This window comes from Mobula birostris, chromosome 9 (assembly GCF_030028105.1).
Source record: "Mobula birostris isolate sMobBir1 chromosome 9, sMobBir1.hap1, whole genome shotgun sequence".
NCBI classification, from domain to species: Eukaryota; Metazoa; Chordata; class Chondrichthyes; order Myliobatiformes; family Myliobatidae; genus Mobula; species Mobula birostris.
Genome location: NC_092378.1, coordinates 70,407,009 through 70,424,256, shown reverse-complemented (window position 1 = coordinate 70,424,256; position 17,248 = coordinate 70,407,009). Strand labels below are relative to the sequence as shown.

General features: G+C 39.5%; 1 protein-coding gene across 8 annotated transcripts in view; it reads left to right on the top strand.

Moving 5' to 3' along the window:
- Positions 1–17,248, top strand: part of LOC140202828 (ubiquitin carboxyl-terminal hydrolase 15-like) — a 112,999-nt gene that overhangs the window by 81,654 nt on the left and 14,097 nt on the right. For 7 of the 8 annotated variants that reach the window (XR_011887199.1, XR_011887198.1, XR_011887197.1 and 4 more), the window contains 6 exons: positions 531–755; positions 4,229–4,312; positions 4,398–4,492; positions 10,929–11,120; positions 11,528–11,643; positions 15,547–15,825. Coding sequence is in view for 4 of the 8 variants with exons in the window: in XM_072268249.1 (XP_072124350.1) it covers positions 531–755; positions 4,229–4,312; positions 4,398–4,492; positions 10,929–11,120; positions 11,528–11,643; positions 15,547–15,825 (991 nt within the window). In the remaining 4 variants the exon portion in view is untranslated. Of the gene's footprint in view, positions 1–530; positions 756–4,228; positions 4,313–4,397; positions 4,493–10,928; positions 11,121–11,527; positions 11,644–15,546; positions 15,826–17,248 lie in introns of those variants that run through there. The other variant, XR_011887200.1, reaches the window with a different exon arrangement.

The following is a 17,248-nucleotide window of genomic DNA, read 5'->3' as shown; positions in this document are numbered from 1 at the left end:
AATGTTTTAATGTACATCTAAATGGCAGAGTGGAGGTGTAAGGCGCTCCTTCCCTCTGCTAGCCTGCAGTTCACCCTTAGGCAAGCTGTAGCAGTCTGAAGACTATTAATAATGGCTGGGGTCACTCACCTTGTAAGACACTGCCCAGAAGGCAATGGCAAGCAACTTCTGTGGCAAAATTTGCCAAGAACTATCATGGTCATGGAAAAACCATGATCGCCCATGTCATACAAGGGGACACATGATGATGATGTACAGTACCTTTCTGAACCACTTCTTCTGGCAGCTCATTCCATTTACTAAATATCCTCTGAATGGAAAAAGTTGTCCCTCAGGTTTCTATTAAATCTCTCCACTCTCACCTTAAATCAATTTAAAGAAAACTTGTCCATAAATGTCTCTGACCAAATTTTATTCCTAGAATGAAATGGTAATTTGTGAAATAGTTATTGATAGATGATTAGTTGGAACTGTTGTCTTATGCTCTAGCGTCTATCTCAGTTTGCTTTTTTTCCCTCATCTTTTCTAAGGTGGTTGCTAAGGAGGCATGGGAAAACCACAGAAAACGAAACGATTCCATCATTGTAGATATTTTCCATGGTCTTTTTAAATCTACACTCGTTTGCCCTGAATGTTCAAAAGTTTCAGTGACGTTCGACCCATTTTGTTATTTAACGCTTCCTTTACCCTTAAAAAAGGAGCGCACCTTGGAGGTTTTCCTTGTTGGAAATGATCCACTCAGCAAACCTATGCAGGTATGAGTAGCACAGTTTAATGCAACATTTGGACGATGCATGTTTTGGTAGTGTTTGGTTGTGGCTTGTCTACCTGCTTTATAGTCATCTAGCTGCTGAATAGTTTCAATCAGCTGTTACATTTAAATAATCATTTTAAAGTGTAAAGTTCCTGAAGTCTTTTTTTCCAAGACAAAAAAAGGACAGGAGAAATAAGGATTGAATCAGAAAGCTGGGATTTAAAGGAGTGGTCTGAGTTGGGGAAGTTATGGATGAGTATCAGCGACAATGTCTGCGGCAGAGCATGTTTAACAGACCTGATTTTTCCTGAAATGTGAGTTCCTATGGGAATATGATGAAAGCTTGCAGCAGGACATCAAAAATGCTTTAAAGGTTTTCTCAAAACCCTGAAATTTTTAAAAACTGTAACATCTGTGCCAACTCATGAAGTTCCCCGAGCCACAATCATCAAATGGAGGAGTATTTGAGAAGGCATTTGGCCACTACTAGTCACAGTGATGAGTAAGCCATTCCCAAACAGTAGAAGTGGTGCACGATATCTGAAACTTCCACCACCTAGGGCAAGAGTCTGCAGCTTCCACATCAAACTTAACCACCTCAGAACAAGTGGAAGCACGAGACCCTGACTGAGGGGGTGCCTAATGGGCTACTGGTAGGAGGAGGGAATAAAGGGTAAAGTGAGTGTGCTTAGTGTATAGTAATGAAGATTCAGCCTTGGTGTGAAGTAAAAGAAGTGGAATACGGAGGTGAAATGATCATGGCAGGGATTGTAGGTGATTGCATAAAGAGGATTGGTGTAGAGGGGAGGAGGAGAGAGCACCAGTGGCAGAGAGAGGAGAAATGCAGACTTTCATGCTTTGTTCTTTTTTCAGTTTTAAAGTAAAAGGTATTCACTCACGGTGAGGGTATCTGAGATTGAGTTGTAAGGTATTTCTAAAATAGCTTTTTAATATTGTAACTCCTCTCATACTGTAATTTCCTAACTTGTTTCAGTAATCATTTAACACCTTAGATGCATCATTTTAGAAAAAAAATTATCCTATTTTGGGATGACCACAGAAGGGTGCCAGTACAGTTTGATTTATTAAAGAGAAAACTGGAGCTTTCTCTATATATTGGTGGTATGTTAATTCATGTAAGCTGATTAATCCTTATGGGCTAGCATGAATTTCTTTGACAGGTTGCAATAAGTTGTATTGTTTTAAGTATGTAAGTCCAATCATTACTGCTGCTCTGCCCTATCCTGGCCTATGCCAGAAAGCAGCAGGGTCATAGGATCAGCCATTTTACCTGGGCCATCTTCAGTGAGGTTAAACAAGTGAAAGACAAAAGTTACTGGATAGGATGACAGGGTAGTAAGCACACTTTGCAATAATCTCAATTTGAAATGCAAAGATTTGGATGTAGTAATTTAGTAATTATCAAAATGCACTGGAGGTGAGGTGGGTGCTTGTGTGGAGTTGGTAATCTGGATTAAAGATTTGAGGTGGAGGGATATGTGACTTTGACAAATGTTTGGGAAAGAGATGTAATTGGTGTAAAGCAAGCATACCTCATTGAGGTTGCATAAAACTACTTGCTTCTCAGCTGACAGAAGTTTGATGTATCTATTACCCTGTATTGGGATAGTAAAAACAAAAATCATGGCACTTGGCACTAAATGAAAATCAAAATCTGCAGATGCTGTAAACCTGAAACAGAAACAAAACGTTGGAGGAACACAGATCAGGTAGAGCATGTAGAAAGAGAAACAACTGAGATTTGTCAAACAAAACTTCTCTAACCTGAAACTCTAAATCTTTTTCATGCCATCGATACTGCCTGACTTATTGTTTCTAACATTTTCTGAAATGGTGTGCAGCAGTTAATATTTAGATGGGATGTCCTTTTGTCACAGCTGGAGGATGTTGAGGCTAGGGAATAGATTGAGTAGATTCACAGGTAGCCATTGAAGACTTAAAGATACTGGACTATGTTGTAGAGCAGGGGTCCCCAACCTTTTTTGCGCTGCGGACCGGTTTAATATTGTCAATATTCTTGCGGACTGGCCGACCCCGAGGGGGGGGGGGGGGTTGCCAACGGACAAGAGTAGCAGTCAAAGAAAGACTACAATGACCATGAAGCCTTGCGCGGGCACCAATGCGCATGCGTGACCTGCCCATGCGTGTACCTGCCGATATTATTCTCTGCAAAGCATTTTTGGCGACTCTGTTTGGGGGGGGGGGGTGTTCATCATGACCGGAATATTGGTAATAAGGGGCTAGTACACTCAATTTCGTTTCTAAAAGGGTTTATCTAACTATTTTAATATTAAACACACAGCGCATATTTTCTTCGCATGAATATAGTGATAAGTCAATAATCAGGGGAGGACGGGGAGCTTGAAGTGTTGAAAGAACTTCCAGTAGAAGTGGTAGAGGCAGGTTCGATATTATTTAAAGAAAAATTGGATAGGTATATGGACAGGAAAGGAATGGAGGGTTATGGGCTGAGTGCAGGTCGGTGGGATTAGGTGAGAGTAGCTTTCGGCACGGACTAGAAGGGCCGAGATCGCCTAGTTCCGTGCTGTAATTGTGATATGGTTATATAAGTCACTTATCAGTCAATAGCATCATAACATTTTAAGTAACATTTGGATATTAAACACACAGTACATATTTTCCCCGTATGAACATATAAAATCATTGCAACACACCAGTATCGCTGAATCAGTGGGAGCCCTGGGCTTGTTTCCCTGCAACAAGACGGTCCTATCGAGGGGTGATGGGAGACAGCGATACTGGAAGGAGGTTCCTTATGTCCATTCTATTTAGTTTTCGTCGCATTCATTGCAGAGATATGTTGGAAATGGAAGCAACGTTTTCAGTTCTTTCATGCCTATCTCAGGATATTTAGCCTTGACTTTGATCCAGAATGCCGGCAGAGATGTTATGTCAAACATACTTTTCAGCCCGCCGTCATTTGCAAGCTCGAGGAGTTTATCTTCCCGCGCTGACATGGATGACGTGCTGTTAATGACCACACGTGTGTTCAAGCTCAACAGTGGGTGTGACAGGGAATGAGGAAAGGTGCAGCTGACTCATATTGCCAAATCATATTGTTCCCTCACGGCCCGGTACCTGGGTACCGCTGTTGTAGAGGACTCTGCTATCATTAGTGTTGTACAGACAGTTTGATTGCACCAAAGTGTCTCTAAGTAGTGGACTGATCCCATGTTTCTACATAACATCACCAGAAAATAGGTAAGCAAACATTATAACTACAATTTTCAGGGGTATCTAAAGTGGTAGTGAAGCAATAGGAATGAATCCACTGGGAGAATCTGTCAATGCCAAATAGATATTCCTTATTATGTAATGTAAAGTGGTTTATATAACAGTTCACTAAAACCTTGTATGATATATTCAAACATGCAGAGCATTTTTTCACCAAAGACAAAATAAATGTTGAATTGAAGCTCTTTTTTCTTCCAGTATAAAGTAGTTGTTCCAAAAATCGGCATAATTTCAGATCTGTGTGCTGCACTCTCTACTCTTTCCCATGTCCCTGCAGACAAGGTAAGAATTGCAATTATTCCATGTTTGAATAATTGATTTTTTATGCTTTGGGATAATTGAATCACCCTTTAAATTTCATATTCAGATGGTTGTCACGGATATATACAACCACCGGTTTCACAGAATATTTTCCATGGATGAAAACCTGAGAAGCATCATGGAACGAGATGATATCTTTGTGTAAGTAACTGTATAACGCAACTCTTTAGTATTGTCCTTTTAATACCCCTAAAAACAAGGGACAAAGGGATTTGCAAATCAAGACTTTTCATTTTTAGAAGTACACCTAACATGGAAATGGGAGCGATTGCATAGGTTAGGACTTTATTCCTAGAATGTAGAAGATTGCGGAGAGATTTGAGGTGTACAAATTTATGATGGGTATAGATAGGGTGATTGCAAGTGTCCACTGAGGTTGGGTGGGACTACAACTAGAGGTCATAGGCTAAGGGTGAAAAGTTTAAGGGGAACATGAGGGGAAGCTTCTTCATTTAGAAGATCGTGATAGTGTGGAACGAGCTGCCAGTGCCAGTGGTGCATGCATGCTCAATTTCAGTGTTTTAGAGAAGTTTGGATAGGTACATGGGTGGTAGGGATATGGATATCTATGGATCAGATACAGGTCGATGGGACTAGGCAGGCAGTTTAAATGGTTCGGCATGGACTAAATGGGCCAAAGGGCCTGTTTCTGTGCTGTACTTTTCTATGACTCTATGCTATAGTACACATGTGCCAAAGAGCAATGTACAATTCACATATCTTAGAATTAGTCTGATAACTTGATTACCACAATGAAATAGGTGAGTTGTTTTTGAACTGAGGTTTGTAGTTACATTTCTGCTGAAAGGAAGATCTCAGTGATGCTATTGATTAGTCCCAAATCACATTTTGCAACCCACCCCTCTGCCCCAGCACCAAACCAAAGCTCTGTGATGTATGCCATCTGCTGCCAACTCTTGGGCACCTTATTTCCAGTTGTTCTTTTATTCCACTTTTATACACATAAGAGCAGCCAAAAATCAATAATGCCTTTTGTAGAACAGTCAACATTAATCTGGATGTAAAAGATGTTTGTCCAAGGGACTTTTATTGTATATCAATGGAAAGTAGCAGTAAAAATGTTCATTTAAACAATGCCTTTTACAATAACTTGTATTTCTATATGTTTGAGATTGGGTTACTTGGCTTCTGAAAAAGGAGAGATTGAACAATCAGAAGACCCAACCACAAACACCAATTACCCATGCCCTCACTGCATCAGAATATGTGGATTCTGGATCGGCTTCTCAGCCAGCTGAGGACCCACCAATATACAACCCTTCGGAAAATATCATACTCGACTTGAGTGATCACCTCTAATTCCTGCTACCATTTGTTAAGATCATGATAGATCTGATTGTAACTTCAGTTCAACATTTCTTTCTTTTGGGAGCTATCCTTTAATCCCCTTTCTTAACTACCTGCCTTAAAGATGTTCAAATACTAGTTGTATCATCCTTCAAAAGAAAGTGTTGGTGAGTAACAATCTTACAATTGACAAAAAGAACTCTGCCTCATCAAATGAGTGTAGGTCACCAACGTAGGAGTGTTGTATGACTCAACTTGTTTTGAGTTAGGAAGTTTTGATCAACCTTGCATTTACAGAAGAGAACAAAAAACATTTAGCCAAGAGTGTATTGGAATTATCAACTCTGGAGAAGAGAAACATTCACCACCAAATCGACTGAGAGCTTGGGAAGTCCTGAGTGTTTTATTGCCAATTAACTGCTTTCAAGTCTTTGCTCTTATTGTGTAACTAGATGAAGTTGTTGAACTCTGGTGTTTAAGTCCAAGGTTAATTTAGAAGTCAGGAATGAGGCATAAAACGATTGTTTTATTAAGAGCTGATGGAACAAAAAGAACAGGAACAAAACAGTGACAGGGATTTACTACTTGAAGAGAGGATCTAAAGATGTTGCTTGGCATAAAACAGTTAACCTTTATACCCAGAGATAAAGAGCGTTCTTTAGATAACAATAATCCAATTAGAAAATACTTACTCAATACTGCCGTAAAATCAACCAATGAGAAGATACTAGCCGCGTAACGTAGGACAACCAGAGCTTTCCAGAATTATACTTTGTATAACCACTAGAGGCATACTAAGCTGTTATGAAAATAAAATACAAACAAATAATTAATTGTCAAACTGCAAAGAAAATGACAATTAAAATTAAACAGTCAAATTCAATACAGTCAAAATAGTTTTTTCTATGACTGTTATTAGATGCAAAATCAATTCATCTCAATGGCATCACAGGCTCTTAATTACTACTGTCAATTTAAAACATTCACAAATATTTGCTACTTTACAACACTTCAGAAATTACTTCATTGGTTAGAAAGCACTTTATATAGCCAATCAGTGTTATCCAAATGATTTCTTTAAAGTCACAAGGGATTCCTATTTGCCTTTAGACCTGTTTACTGGCAGTGGGTGACTGTTTCACTGGAGGGAGGAGGGGTGTTCTTGCAGTGCCCTGGTTCAGTGCAAAAGTTTTCATTTAGGACTTAGATTTTTCTGGTTTTCACCTTTTTTAAAAAAACACAACTTAGGAAGACAAATTCAGACGTGATAGAGGGGGAGGGAGGAGTGGCATTACTAGTCGGAAAATATCACAGCTGTGCGTAGACAGGACAGCCCTGAGGGCTTGTCTACAGAGGCCATATGGGTGGAGCTGAGGAATGGGAAAGGTGTGACCACACTAATAGGGTTGTATTATAGACCACCCAATAGTCAAAGAGAATTGGAGGAGCAATTGTGTTTTCAATAGCAGACAGATGTAAGCAGCAGAAAGTTGTAATAGTAGGGGATCTTAACTTTCCACATATTGACTGGAACTCCCACACTGTGAAAGGGCTAGATAGCTTGAAGTTTGTCAAAGGTGTTCAGGGAAGTTTTCTAAATCAATATTTAGAGGTACCTATGAGAGAGGATGCAATACTTGATCTCCTATTAGGGAACCAGGCACGTCAGGTGACAAGTATGTGCAAGCGAACATTTTGGGTCCAGTGACCATCATGTCATTAGTTTCAAGTTAATTATGGATAAGGATAGGTCTAGTCCTCGAGTTGAGGTTCTAAATTGGAGAAGGGCCAATTTTGTGGAAATGAGAAAGGATCTAGGAAGAGTGGATTGGGATAAGTTGTTTTCTGGCAAAGACGTGCTCAGTAAGTGGAAGGCCTTCAAAGTCGAAACTTTGAGAGTGCAGAGTTTGCATGTTCCTGCCAGGATTAAAGGCGAAGTTAACAGGCATAGGGAACCCTGGTTTTCAAGGGATATTGGCGATCTGGTTAAGAAAAAGAGAGGTGTATAGCAGATATAGGCAACAAAGAACAAATGAGGTACTTGAAGAGTATAGAAAATGTAAGAAAATCCTAAAGAAGGAAATCAGGAAGCAAAAAGAAGACATGAGGTTGCTTTGGCAGATAATGTGAAGGTAAACCCGAAGGGTCTACAAGTATATTAAGAGTAAAAGGATAGTAAGGGACAAAATTGGTTCCCTAGAAGATCAGAGTGGTCGTCTATGTGTGGAGCCTCCCAAGATGGGGGAGATCTTAAACAGTTTTTTTGCATCAGTGTTTACTCAGGAAACTGGCATAGCGTATATAGAAGGAAGGGAAATAAGCAGCAGTGTCATGGAACATAGAGATTAAAGAGAAGGAGCTGCTTGCTGCCTTACAGCGAATAAAGGTAGATAAATCCCCCGGGCCTGACATGATAGTTCCTCGGACCTTGAGGGAGACTAGTGTAGAAATTGCTGGGGCCCTGGCAGAAATGTTTAAAATGTCCTTAGCCACGGGTGCGGTGCCGGAGGATTGGAGGGTAGCTCATGTTGTTCCGTTATTTAAAAAAGGCTCCAAAAGTAAACCAGGTAATTACAGGTCAGTGAGCCTGACATCAGTAGTAGGTAAATTATTGGAAAGTGTTCTGAGAGATTGGATATACAAGTATTTGGACAGCCAAGGGCTGATTAAGGATAGTCAGCATGGCTTTGTGCATGGTAGATTGTGTTTAACTAATCTTGTAGAGTTTTTCGAGGAGATTACCAAGAAAGTAGACGAAGGAAAGGCTGTGGATGTTCTCTACGTGGACTTTAGTAAGGCCTTTGACAAGGTCCCACATGGGAGGTTAGTTCAGAAGGTTCAGACACTAGGTATCCATGGAGAGGTTGTAAACTGAATTCGAAATTGGCTGTGTGGGAGAAGACAGAGTGGTAGTGGATGATTGCTTCTCAGACTGAAGGCCGGTGACTAGTGGTGTGCCTCAGGGATCTGTGCTGGGACCATTGTTGTTTCTTGTCTATGTCAGTGATCTAGATGATAAAGTGGTAAATTGGATCAGCAAGTTTGCTGATGACACTAAGATTGGAAGCGTTGTGGACAGCGAGGAAGGCTTTCAAAGCTTGCAGGGGGATCTGGACCAACTGGAAAAATGGGCCAGAAAATGGCAGATGGAATTTAATGCAGACAAGTGTGAGGTGTTGCATTGGAAGGACAAATCAAGGTAGGACATACACAGTAAATGGTAGGGCACTGAGGAGTGCGGAGGAACAAAGAGATCTGGGAGTTCGGATACATAATTCCCTGAAAGTGGCGTCACTGGTAGACAGGGTTGTAAAGAAGGCTTTTGGCATCCTGGCATTTGTAAATCAAAGTATTGAGTATAGGAGTTGGGATGTTATGGTGAGGTTGTATAAGACATTGGTGAGGCCAAATTGGAGTATTGTGTGCAGTTCTGGTCACCTGACCATAGGAAGGATATCAGTAAGATTGAAAGAGTGCAGAGAAGATTTACTAGGATGTTGCCAGGTCTTCAAGAGTTGAGCTACAGGGAAAGATTGAACAGGTTAGGACTTTATTTCTTGGACTGTAGAAGAATGAGTGAGGATTTGATAGAGGTTTACAAAATTATGAGGGGTATAGACAGAGTAAATGCGAGCAGACTCTTTCCACTAGATTAGGAGAGATAAATACGAGAGGACATGGCTTTAGGGTGAAAGGGGAAAGGTTTACAGGGAACATTAGGGGGAACTTCACTCAGAGAGTGGTGGGAATGTGGGACGAGCTGCCATCTGATGTGGTAAGTGCGGGCTCACTCTTAAGTTTTAAAAATAAATTGGATAGATACATAGATGGGAGAGGTCTGAAGGGTTATGGACTGGGTGCAGGTCAATGGGACTAGCAGAATAAAGTTTTGGCACAGACTAGAAGGGCTAAATGGCCTGTTTTCTGTGCTGTAGTGTTCTGTGGTTCTAAATCTAGCTTTTTGTTGATTACCTTTGCACTGGTTAAAATATACTGTATATATTTTGTCATTATCCATGCATTTTTAGTTGAAGAATGCAGCTTCCGAAATCTGAATGCAGCCATTTATTTATCAATTTATAAATATTCTCTTCAGAATTTTCTTCAAGGTACTTGTCCTTAATGTACAAAACTAATCTTCACTATCTGCCACTCTAAGTATAGCAGTATCCCATACTTTAAAAAGTCACAATGCATTTTACAGAGCTTTTTTAATTTATTAAAATTTTATTGACGATATATTTCAGGAACTGAATCCGTTCTTAAATAGACAAATGCATTACGCATTGACTACTGACTAATTGCATTTATTTGTGCATTTAAAAGTTTATAACTTGGTAGCTTAGAAAAATTAAAACATTCATAAAAGTATGGAAAATTATGAATGTGTAGATATTTATTGTCATTTCCAGCTTGCTTGTGTAACATTTGTAATAGCTAATTCGGCTCTTTGACGACAAAAAAAATCACTGAACTGAACTAAAAATGAGAAAGGAAAAATTCAAAGCCAAGTTGCATAATTTAGCTTTGCTCCCTGTAGTGATCATCCACTGCATGTATACGTGATTAACTACTGCACCATGGCTAGGTCTGAAATAAAGGAAGGTGATGACAGATTATTTAATTTGTTAAGGGAAAAATATTGCTGTAACTTAGAAGTCCCATTGGAACAGTTAACATGCACTTCAGCATCAGAATCAGTCGATGGGACCTTGATTGTAACCTTCCAACAGAGCGTAGCGGCCCCAGAAATGTAGCATATCTTCAGTGTTGCATTTAATTGGGCTCAAAATTGACAAAATTCAGAATTGACTGTTGCTATTTCAAACATTCTGATCAAAGAATTATTATTAATAAACTTTAAGGGAAAATAATGATGAAATTGAAAATTGGAGTTGTAATAATATTGGTCCTTAGTTTATGATTCATTGAAATAGTTCAAATTGAAAGGACAGCTATTTTCTGTAATGATAGCTCACCTTTCACAACTCCATTTGTTGTAGTGTTTGGATGTTTAAAGTATTTGAATAATTAAATACTTTTTGCTTTTCATTCTGAAATCTTGTGTGATTCCATTCAGTATTTTACAGTTTCACACCTTTGTCAAAGAGTAAACTGCTTGTTAGGTTAGCCATGTTCCCTGAAAGAATACGCGGGCCATTTCATTTCTTGACCCTCCCACACACCTGAAGGTTAATATTTTAATACCCAGTGATTTCTAAAGAAGGATAATATAATGTTTAGTGAAACGAAACTTTATTGGTTGCAGTTTTGAAGTGAGTTGCAGTAGGACGGATGACACGGACACAGTTGTAATTCCAGTGTATCTACGGGAAAAATATCGGCAGTCGAGCTATGGCCACCACAGCAACACCTGCTTATTTGGCCAACCTTTTATGATATCTGTGCCTAGAAGCATAACAGAGGAGAAGCTTTACAACCTGTTACTTATGAAAATGTGGTAAGTAGCATCCTAATTATTATCTTCTGAAAACTTGTGCTTACCATCTTATGTCACAGTCAGAGATCCAGTTCAGTGTGGTTAATATTAGTATATATCTGCTGCCATTTAGTATGTTACAGCTACTATTGATATTCCATCCCCCACCTGCATGATTATTTTGGAGATAAGGTTGCACAAAAATGGCAGTGTGCAACATACTTGCTATACAGAGTAAGTCACTTGCAAATAACTCTTGTTTTTAATTTGATCCATCATTGATGTTTTTGTTTGTCCGAGTTATTGCTGCTTCACTCCCCACCACCTTGTGCTACTCATCTCCCTGCTGTATCCCTCACAGTCTCACATTTTTAATCATTAGGAAAATTAATTTTCTGAAATATTTTAATCTGTACCTTTGATTTTAGCCGGTACATTAGAACATATAATGAAAACGAAGATGAGGAAGGAACCCTTCATTTTTCCAAAGACCTTGGTATCAATGGGAACGGGCAAAATGGTGTTCACGAGGAAGGATCTCCAAGTAAGAATCAAGTATTTCTAACTTCTTAATGTGATCAATCTTATTGGGAGCTAAGTGGCTGTTCTCTTGGCAATTTTCCTTCCCTCTAACAATAGGGCAATATATGTTAAGTATGAATGCTTAAATACTAATTGATACAGTCATATTTATGTAACCACTGACTGCACATAAAATATATTTACAAGTTTGGTTCTCTCATTGGCAAAATACTATGAGTAGTGATACACAATGCAAAAAAAATCAAGCTGTTGTGGGAAGTTATTGGGTCAGGCATCATCTCTGGAGAAACATGCACAGTTCATGTTTCAAGTCGAGACCTCTCATCTGGATCCCATCTCATCTGGAGTTGATAGTTCTTTCCCTGAACCATCAACTCCAGCAACACTGCCTTACCCTCTGAGTTCCTTAATCAGTTTGTTTATGCTCTGCACTCAGCATCTGCAGTCCCTTGTATCTCAGTAATTTACAATTTCTGGCTTGGCATTTGATGATCTGTTATATATTAAAGATTTCATAGTGCAATATTTTCACAAATTGCATTTGCCCTTGTTTGATTCTGTTCCACTTCTATCCATGTACTGTTCATGGACACATGGTGTAACCTGACAGGTTTGTTTAGACTGACTACGTGTGAGGCAAGTGAAATAAATAAAACTGAATTGTAGATATTGAACTAACCTAAGACATGTTAAAGTGATAACTTTTTCATGTCCGTCATGATAGATAGATTTTATTTTGTATGTGCGTAGAAAGATTAAGGTGTGTTATTGAGGCTGCAGGACAGAATAATTCCATCTTCCATCATTTCAAAATAGTTGTGTTAGTTTCTTCACAAATACAAATCCATATCAATAAATGGAGGTATTCATTCTCTTCATCTTTTGAATTTCAGATACAACAGTAGGATGTTTTTTTGCAAGTTTTCTTATAGTACTTAAGCAATGCTTCATCAGTTATAGTACAAAAATTGGCCCTTCAACCTACTACATACAGTTTTGCCCCTTTACGTTATTCCCATTTTCCCGCTTTGGGTCTGTATTCTTCTACACCTTGTCTATCTAAATGCCTCGAGTGTATTTAACTCCACCTCCTCGGACAGCATGTTCCAGAGATAAACTACAAAACATATCACTAACATCTCCATCCTTTCACCTTAAACTAGGCCCCCTTATTTTTGATAACCCCATCCAAGGGGAAAGATTTTGATTACCTACTCTATCCATGCCTTTCATCACCTTATTTACTTCTATCGGATCATCCCTCAGCCTCCTTCATTCTAAAGTTCAAAGTACATACAGTATATGTCACCATGTACTACCCTGAGGTTCATTTTCTTAGAGGCATTCACAGTAAATACAAGAAACACAGTAGAATCAGTGAAAGACCACACACACCAAGACAGACCAACAACCAGTGTCCAAAAGACAACAAGCTGTGCAAATACAAAAAGAAAAAAAAATAATAAATATTGGGAAACATGAGATGAAGGACCCCAGCCTATCCAATCTTTTCCCATAATTTAAAGTCCTCCAATCCAGGTAACAACTTTATACTGCTCTCCTTTTATGTGAATTTGAAGTACACAATTCAGCAGTAAGTCAAACTCCACTCAACTGAACACAGGAGTCAGGATGTAGTGTCCAAGCTCTGGGTGCTTTATTTGGACTGCACTCACACATACAGTTGTTGTTCCTCTCCACACCTTGTGGCACATCAGGCAGCAATTGCTGTTTCTTTAGCTTTTGTCTGTTTTTTACAAGGCCGAGTTATTAACTCAACACTCATCCAGCAAGGATGGAAAGTGTGTAAGGAGCCGGCCGGATTCAAACCCGGTATCACTTGCCCCGAAGTCTGGTGCAGATGTCACTACACCACTGGTGGGCTAAACGTACTATTGAGTAAGAATAAAAATACAATGATTTTAATGGCGCAAACAAAAGAAAGACAATAGGATTGTGTATATGTATAATTGTCTGTCTGAAAAACTCTGCCAAAACAAATGGTTCCCACCCCCCATGTGGTCCTGCTGAATTTCAGAATTAAAGACAACAGGGCTATATTTTAAAATAAAAGCCTGAACAATCCTGGTGAATCTGCTTTGCATTGTTTCCAATGTAGTCACATCTGATAATGTGTTGACCAGAACAGTGCATAAGACTCTTAAGTGCAGCTCAAATAGTCGTTTGTAAAGTTCAGTACTGTGGGAAAGTCTTGGACACATATATTTGGTTAAGGTGCCTGAGACTTTTGCACTGTACTGTAGAAATTTTATGTATGGCACTGTACTGTTGCAAAAAAACCCCACAAATTTCCTGATGTGAGTGATGATAAACCTGAATCTGATATGGGTCTGTATTGTGGACTGAGAGTGGGAAAGGGGTAGGGAGACAGGAATCATAGTTGGGAAAGGGAAAAGGAGGTGGAGGGAGCAGGAAACACCAGAAGGACATTCTGTAAAGATCAATAAACCCATTATTTGGAATCATATTATCTTGCCTGGTGTCTCAAGGCTGGGTGTGTCTGTACTCACACTACCCCCCCCCCCCACCCCTGGCACTACTCTACCACCTGTCCCACACTGCTTCGCCTGCACCATTCCCAACGTCCTTTGCTCCTGCTAGATTTAGAAACTCTTCTCTCCGCTCCATGTTGACAAATAAATATATAGACTGAAGACTGTACATGGCTGAAGTTTGATATTCTGAACTCTCTCCTAGAAAAGCAAGCATGCTGTCTGCTGTCTTCACTGCTTGTGGTGTCACTTTTGGGCAACTATGGCTTTAAACACCATTCATCAGTGTTCCTTTGTGACCTGTATTTACTGTATTGTTCCTATCTGATTTCTCAAATACATTCCCTCACAATTGTCAGGGTTAAGTTCCATCTGCAATGTTCCACTCAACCTTCTACCTAGTCTGCAGCTTTAGACAGTTTTACTCACACACCAATTACTGTGTCAACCATAATCTTACTAATCACACCTTCTGCTTTCACACCCAAGTCGTTAGTAATACAGTACTGTGCAAACGTCTTAGGCAGATATTTATAACTAGGATGCCTAAGACTTTTGCACAGTACTGTATATGTCAGCTTTATTGCTCTCATTATTGTAATGGTTAGGTTAGTTTAACAGACTCCACACGCTAGACGACTGGGTGACAATTGTACACCACCACTACCTGTTGTCACCAGAATCCAGTCTTCAAACAGATAGATTAATTTGTTAACATTTATCGTAGTTTCATTTTAAAAAGGATTTTAAATGGAGAGCCTTATCAGATATTAACTTTATTAGTCAGTGAACAATAGATTTTTCCACATTTACCTTCTATAGGTGCCTTTGACACTGCTTGAATCAATTGAAATTACCCCAGTTGGTCCCAGCTAAGGACAGGTATTTAGCTTTGTTGGCTAACCTTGACCTCAATAGCTGATGGTATAAGATTTGACTTTGCAGAGTTGTGTTTGCATTGGTAGTGTACTGCCCTATCCTGCTACAATTTAATATGATTAATTTATCCTGACGGGAATTAATCATATTATGGTTACTTGTGTATAACTTACTACAAAGAAAGAAAGTGGTATTTAATTAGAATAGTGAGACATGTTGCAGCAGCCAGACAAGTGCTGCACTCATTGAAATGCTTTGGAATTCTTAGTGAAGGATACCATTTTATACTACCTTCAGTCCATTGCCTTTGAAATGTACCTATTCCAGCATTAATGTTCTTACTGTGCAACGTCTAGTGGGCTTTCTCTCTAACGTTGCGCAAGAGCTCTGTTGTGTAGTACAACAGGTGTATGCTTATTTACAGTGAGAAGCAACAAGGCACATACCTCTTCAAGCAAACGATGGCGTAATGACTGGCAGTGGTTTTTACAATGGGTTCTTTCTGTGAGCAGGTGAAATGGAGACAGATGAGCAGGATGATGAGTCCAGTCAAGATCAAGAACTTCCTTCTGAAAATGAAAACAGCCAGTCAGAGGACTCCGCTGGGGGAGACAACGAGGACTCTGAAAATGGCATTTGCACTGATGATACTTGTAAAGGGCAGATATTTCAGGGACACAACAAACAGCTCTTTACATTCCAGTTCAATAATTTGGGGAATCCAGATATCAATTATGTCAAAGATGACAGGCATATCCGATTTGAAGATAGCAGGCAGATCAGGCTCGATGGTAAGTGTTGCAGGCTGGATGTGTAGGGTATTAAATGTAATCCTGCATGGTGCCCAAAGTATCTCTGTCACCCATCTATTACAAACTTATTTGGTGTTGGTTTGCTTTATGTCAGGAAGCATCTCAACCTACTATTATGTACTGTTGTGGCATAGCATCATTGAACAATATTTTAGCAGGATTTGTAGCACTCTGTACTTTGGTTGGCTATTTATACTGCTATTTATAGAACATAGAACACAGCACAGTACTGGGCTTTCAGCCCACGAAGTTGTGCCGACCTTTTAGCCCATTCTCAGATCAACATAACCCTTCCCTCTCACAATCTAACCCTACCTTTTCACATAGCCTTCCATTTTTCTTTCATCCATTTGCCGGTTTAAGAGTCTTGTAATGTCCTTAAAGTATCTGCTTTTACTGCCAGTCCAGCAGTGTAATCTACACACCTGCCACTCTGTGTCAAAAAAAATTACCTCTAACATCCTCCCCCCCCCCCATAATTTCCTCCAATGACCTTAAAATTATGTCCCTCTAAATATCTGTATTCAAGTGGACCTTACTTAAATGATTTTTCACTTTTCCACATTGAAATTGTGTTGAACACTTGTGATTCTGTCAATGGTTAATTTTTTACTGTGTTGGCTGAATGGCCATATTTCTTGCTTTACTTGAGCATTAAACAGGCTTTGATGCATATTAACAAACATTTCAATCTTCATATTCCCTTCCTCAGCCAGGGAATTCTCAGACGACATGTCCTAGGATCAGCTAACTCAACGATTTGCCCATTGAAACATTCTAGAAGTTATACCCTACTGCCTCTTACCCATTCAGCACAGTGTTGTGCTCCTAGGCTTTGATAGTGGCAGATATTCTAGTGCTGTATATCATTGCCTGGGGCTGTCAAAGTAGTCCAACATTCCAGCTCCTGAACTCCATATTGAGGAGTTGATGTTTCCATTGTGTGATGATTCTCAACATGGGATTTCTATTGTACACCAACTAATGCACAGGCTTTTCAGAACAAAATTTTGGTCCAATTGTAAGGGAATTCAAGGTAACTGACAACCAGACTCCTCTTCATGAATATGGTACACAGGGGCACACTCACTCAGATACAATACTGGATGTGGGCACTCAGTTGAAGGGATTTCTTATCTTGTCATTGCTAATTTGAACTCCATTTTTTTTGCTGGTTGAATATAGCTGTTTTTGCACCTCCCTCAAACCCAGCTTCATTGCTCAGTTGCTCTGCCTTACAGACAACTTCTCATACTTCATAACTCAACCATGGTGATGTCAGTCTGCTGAAGCGTTGCATATCACAGCTGAAACCAGACTTGCAAAAACCTTCTGATTTGCACACATTCCCTGGAATGGGTCACTGGATGGTTGTCAGGATGAGGAAACCCTGACCGATTTC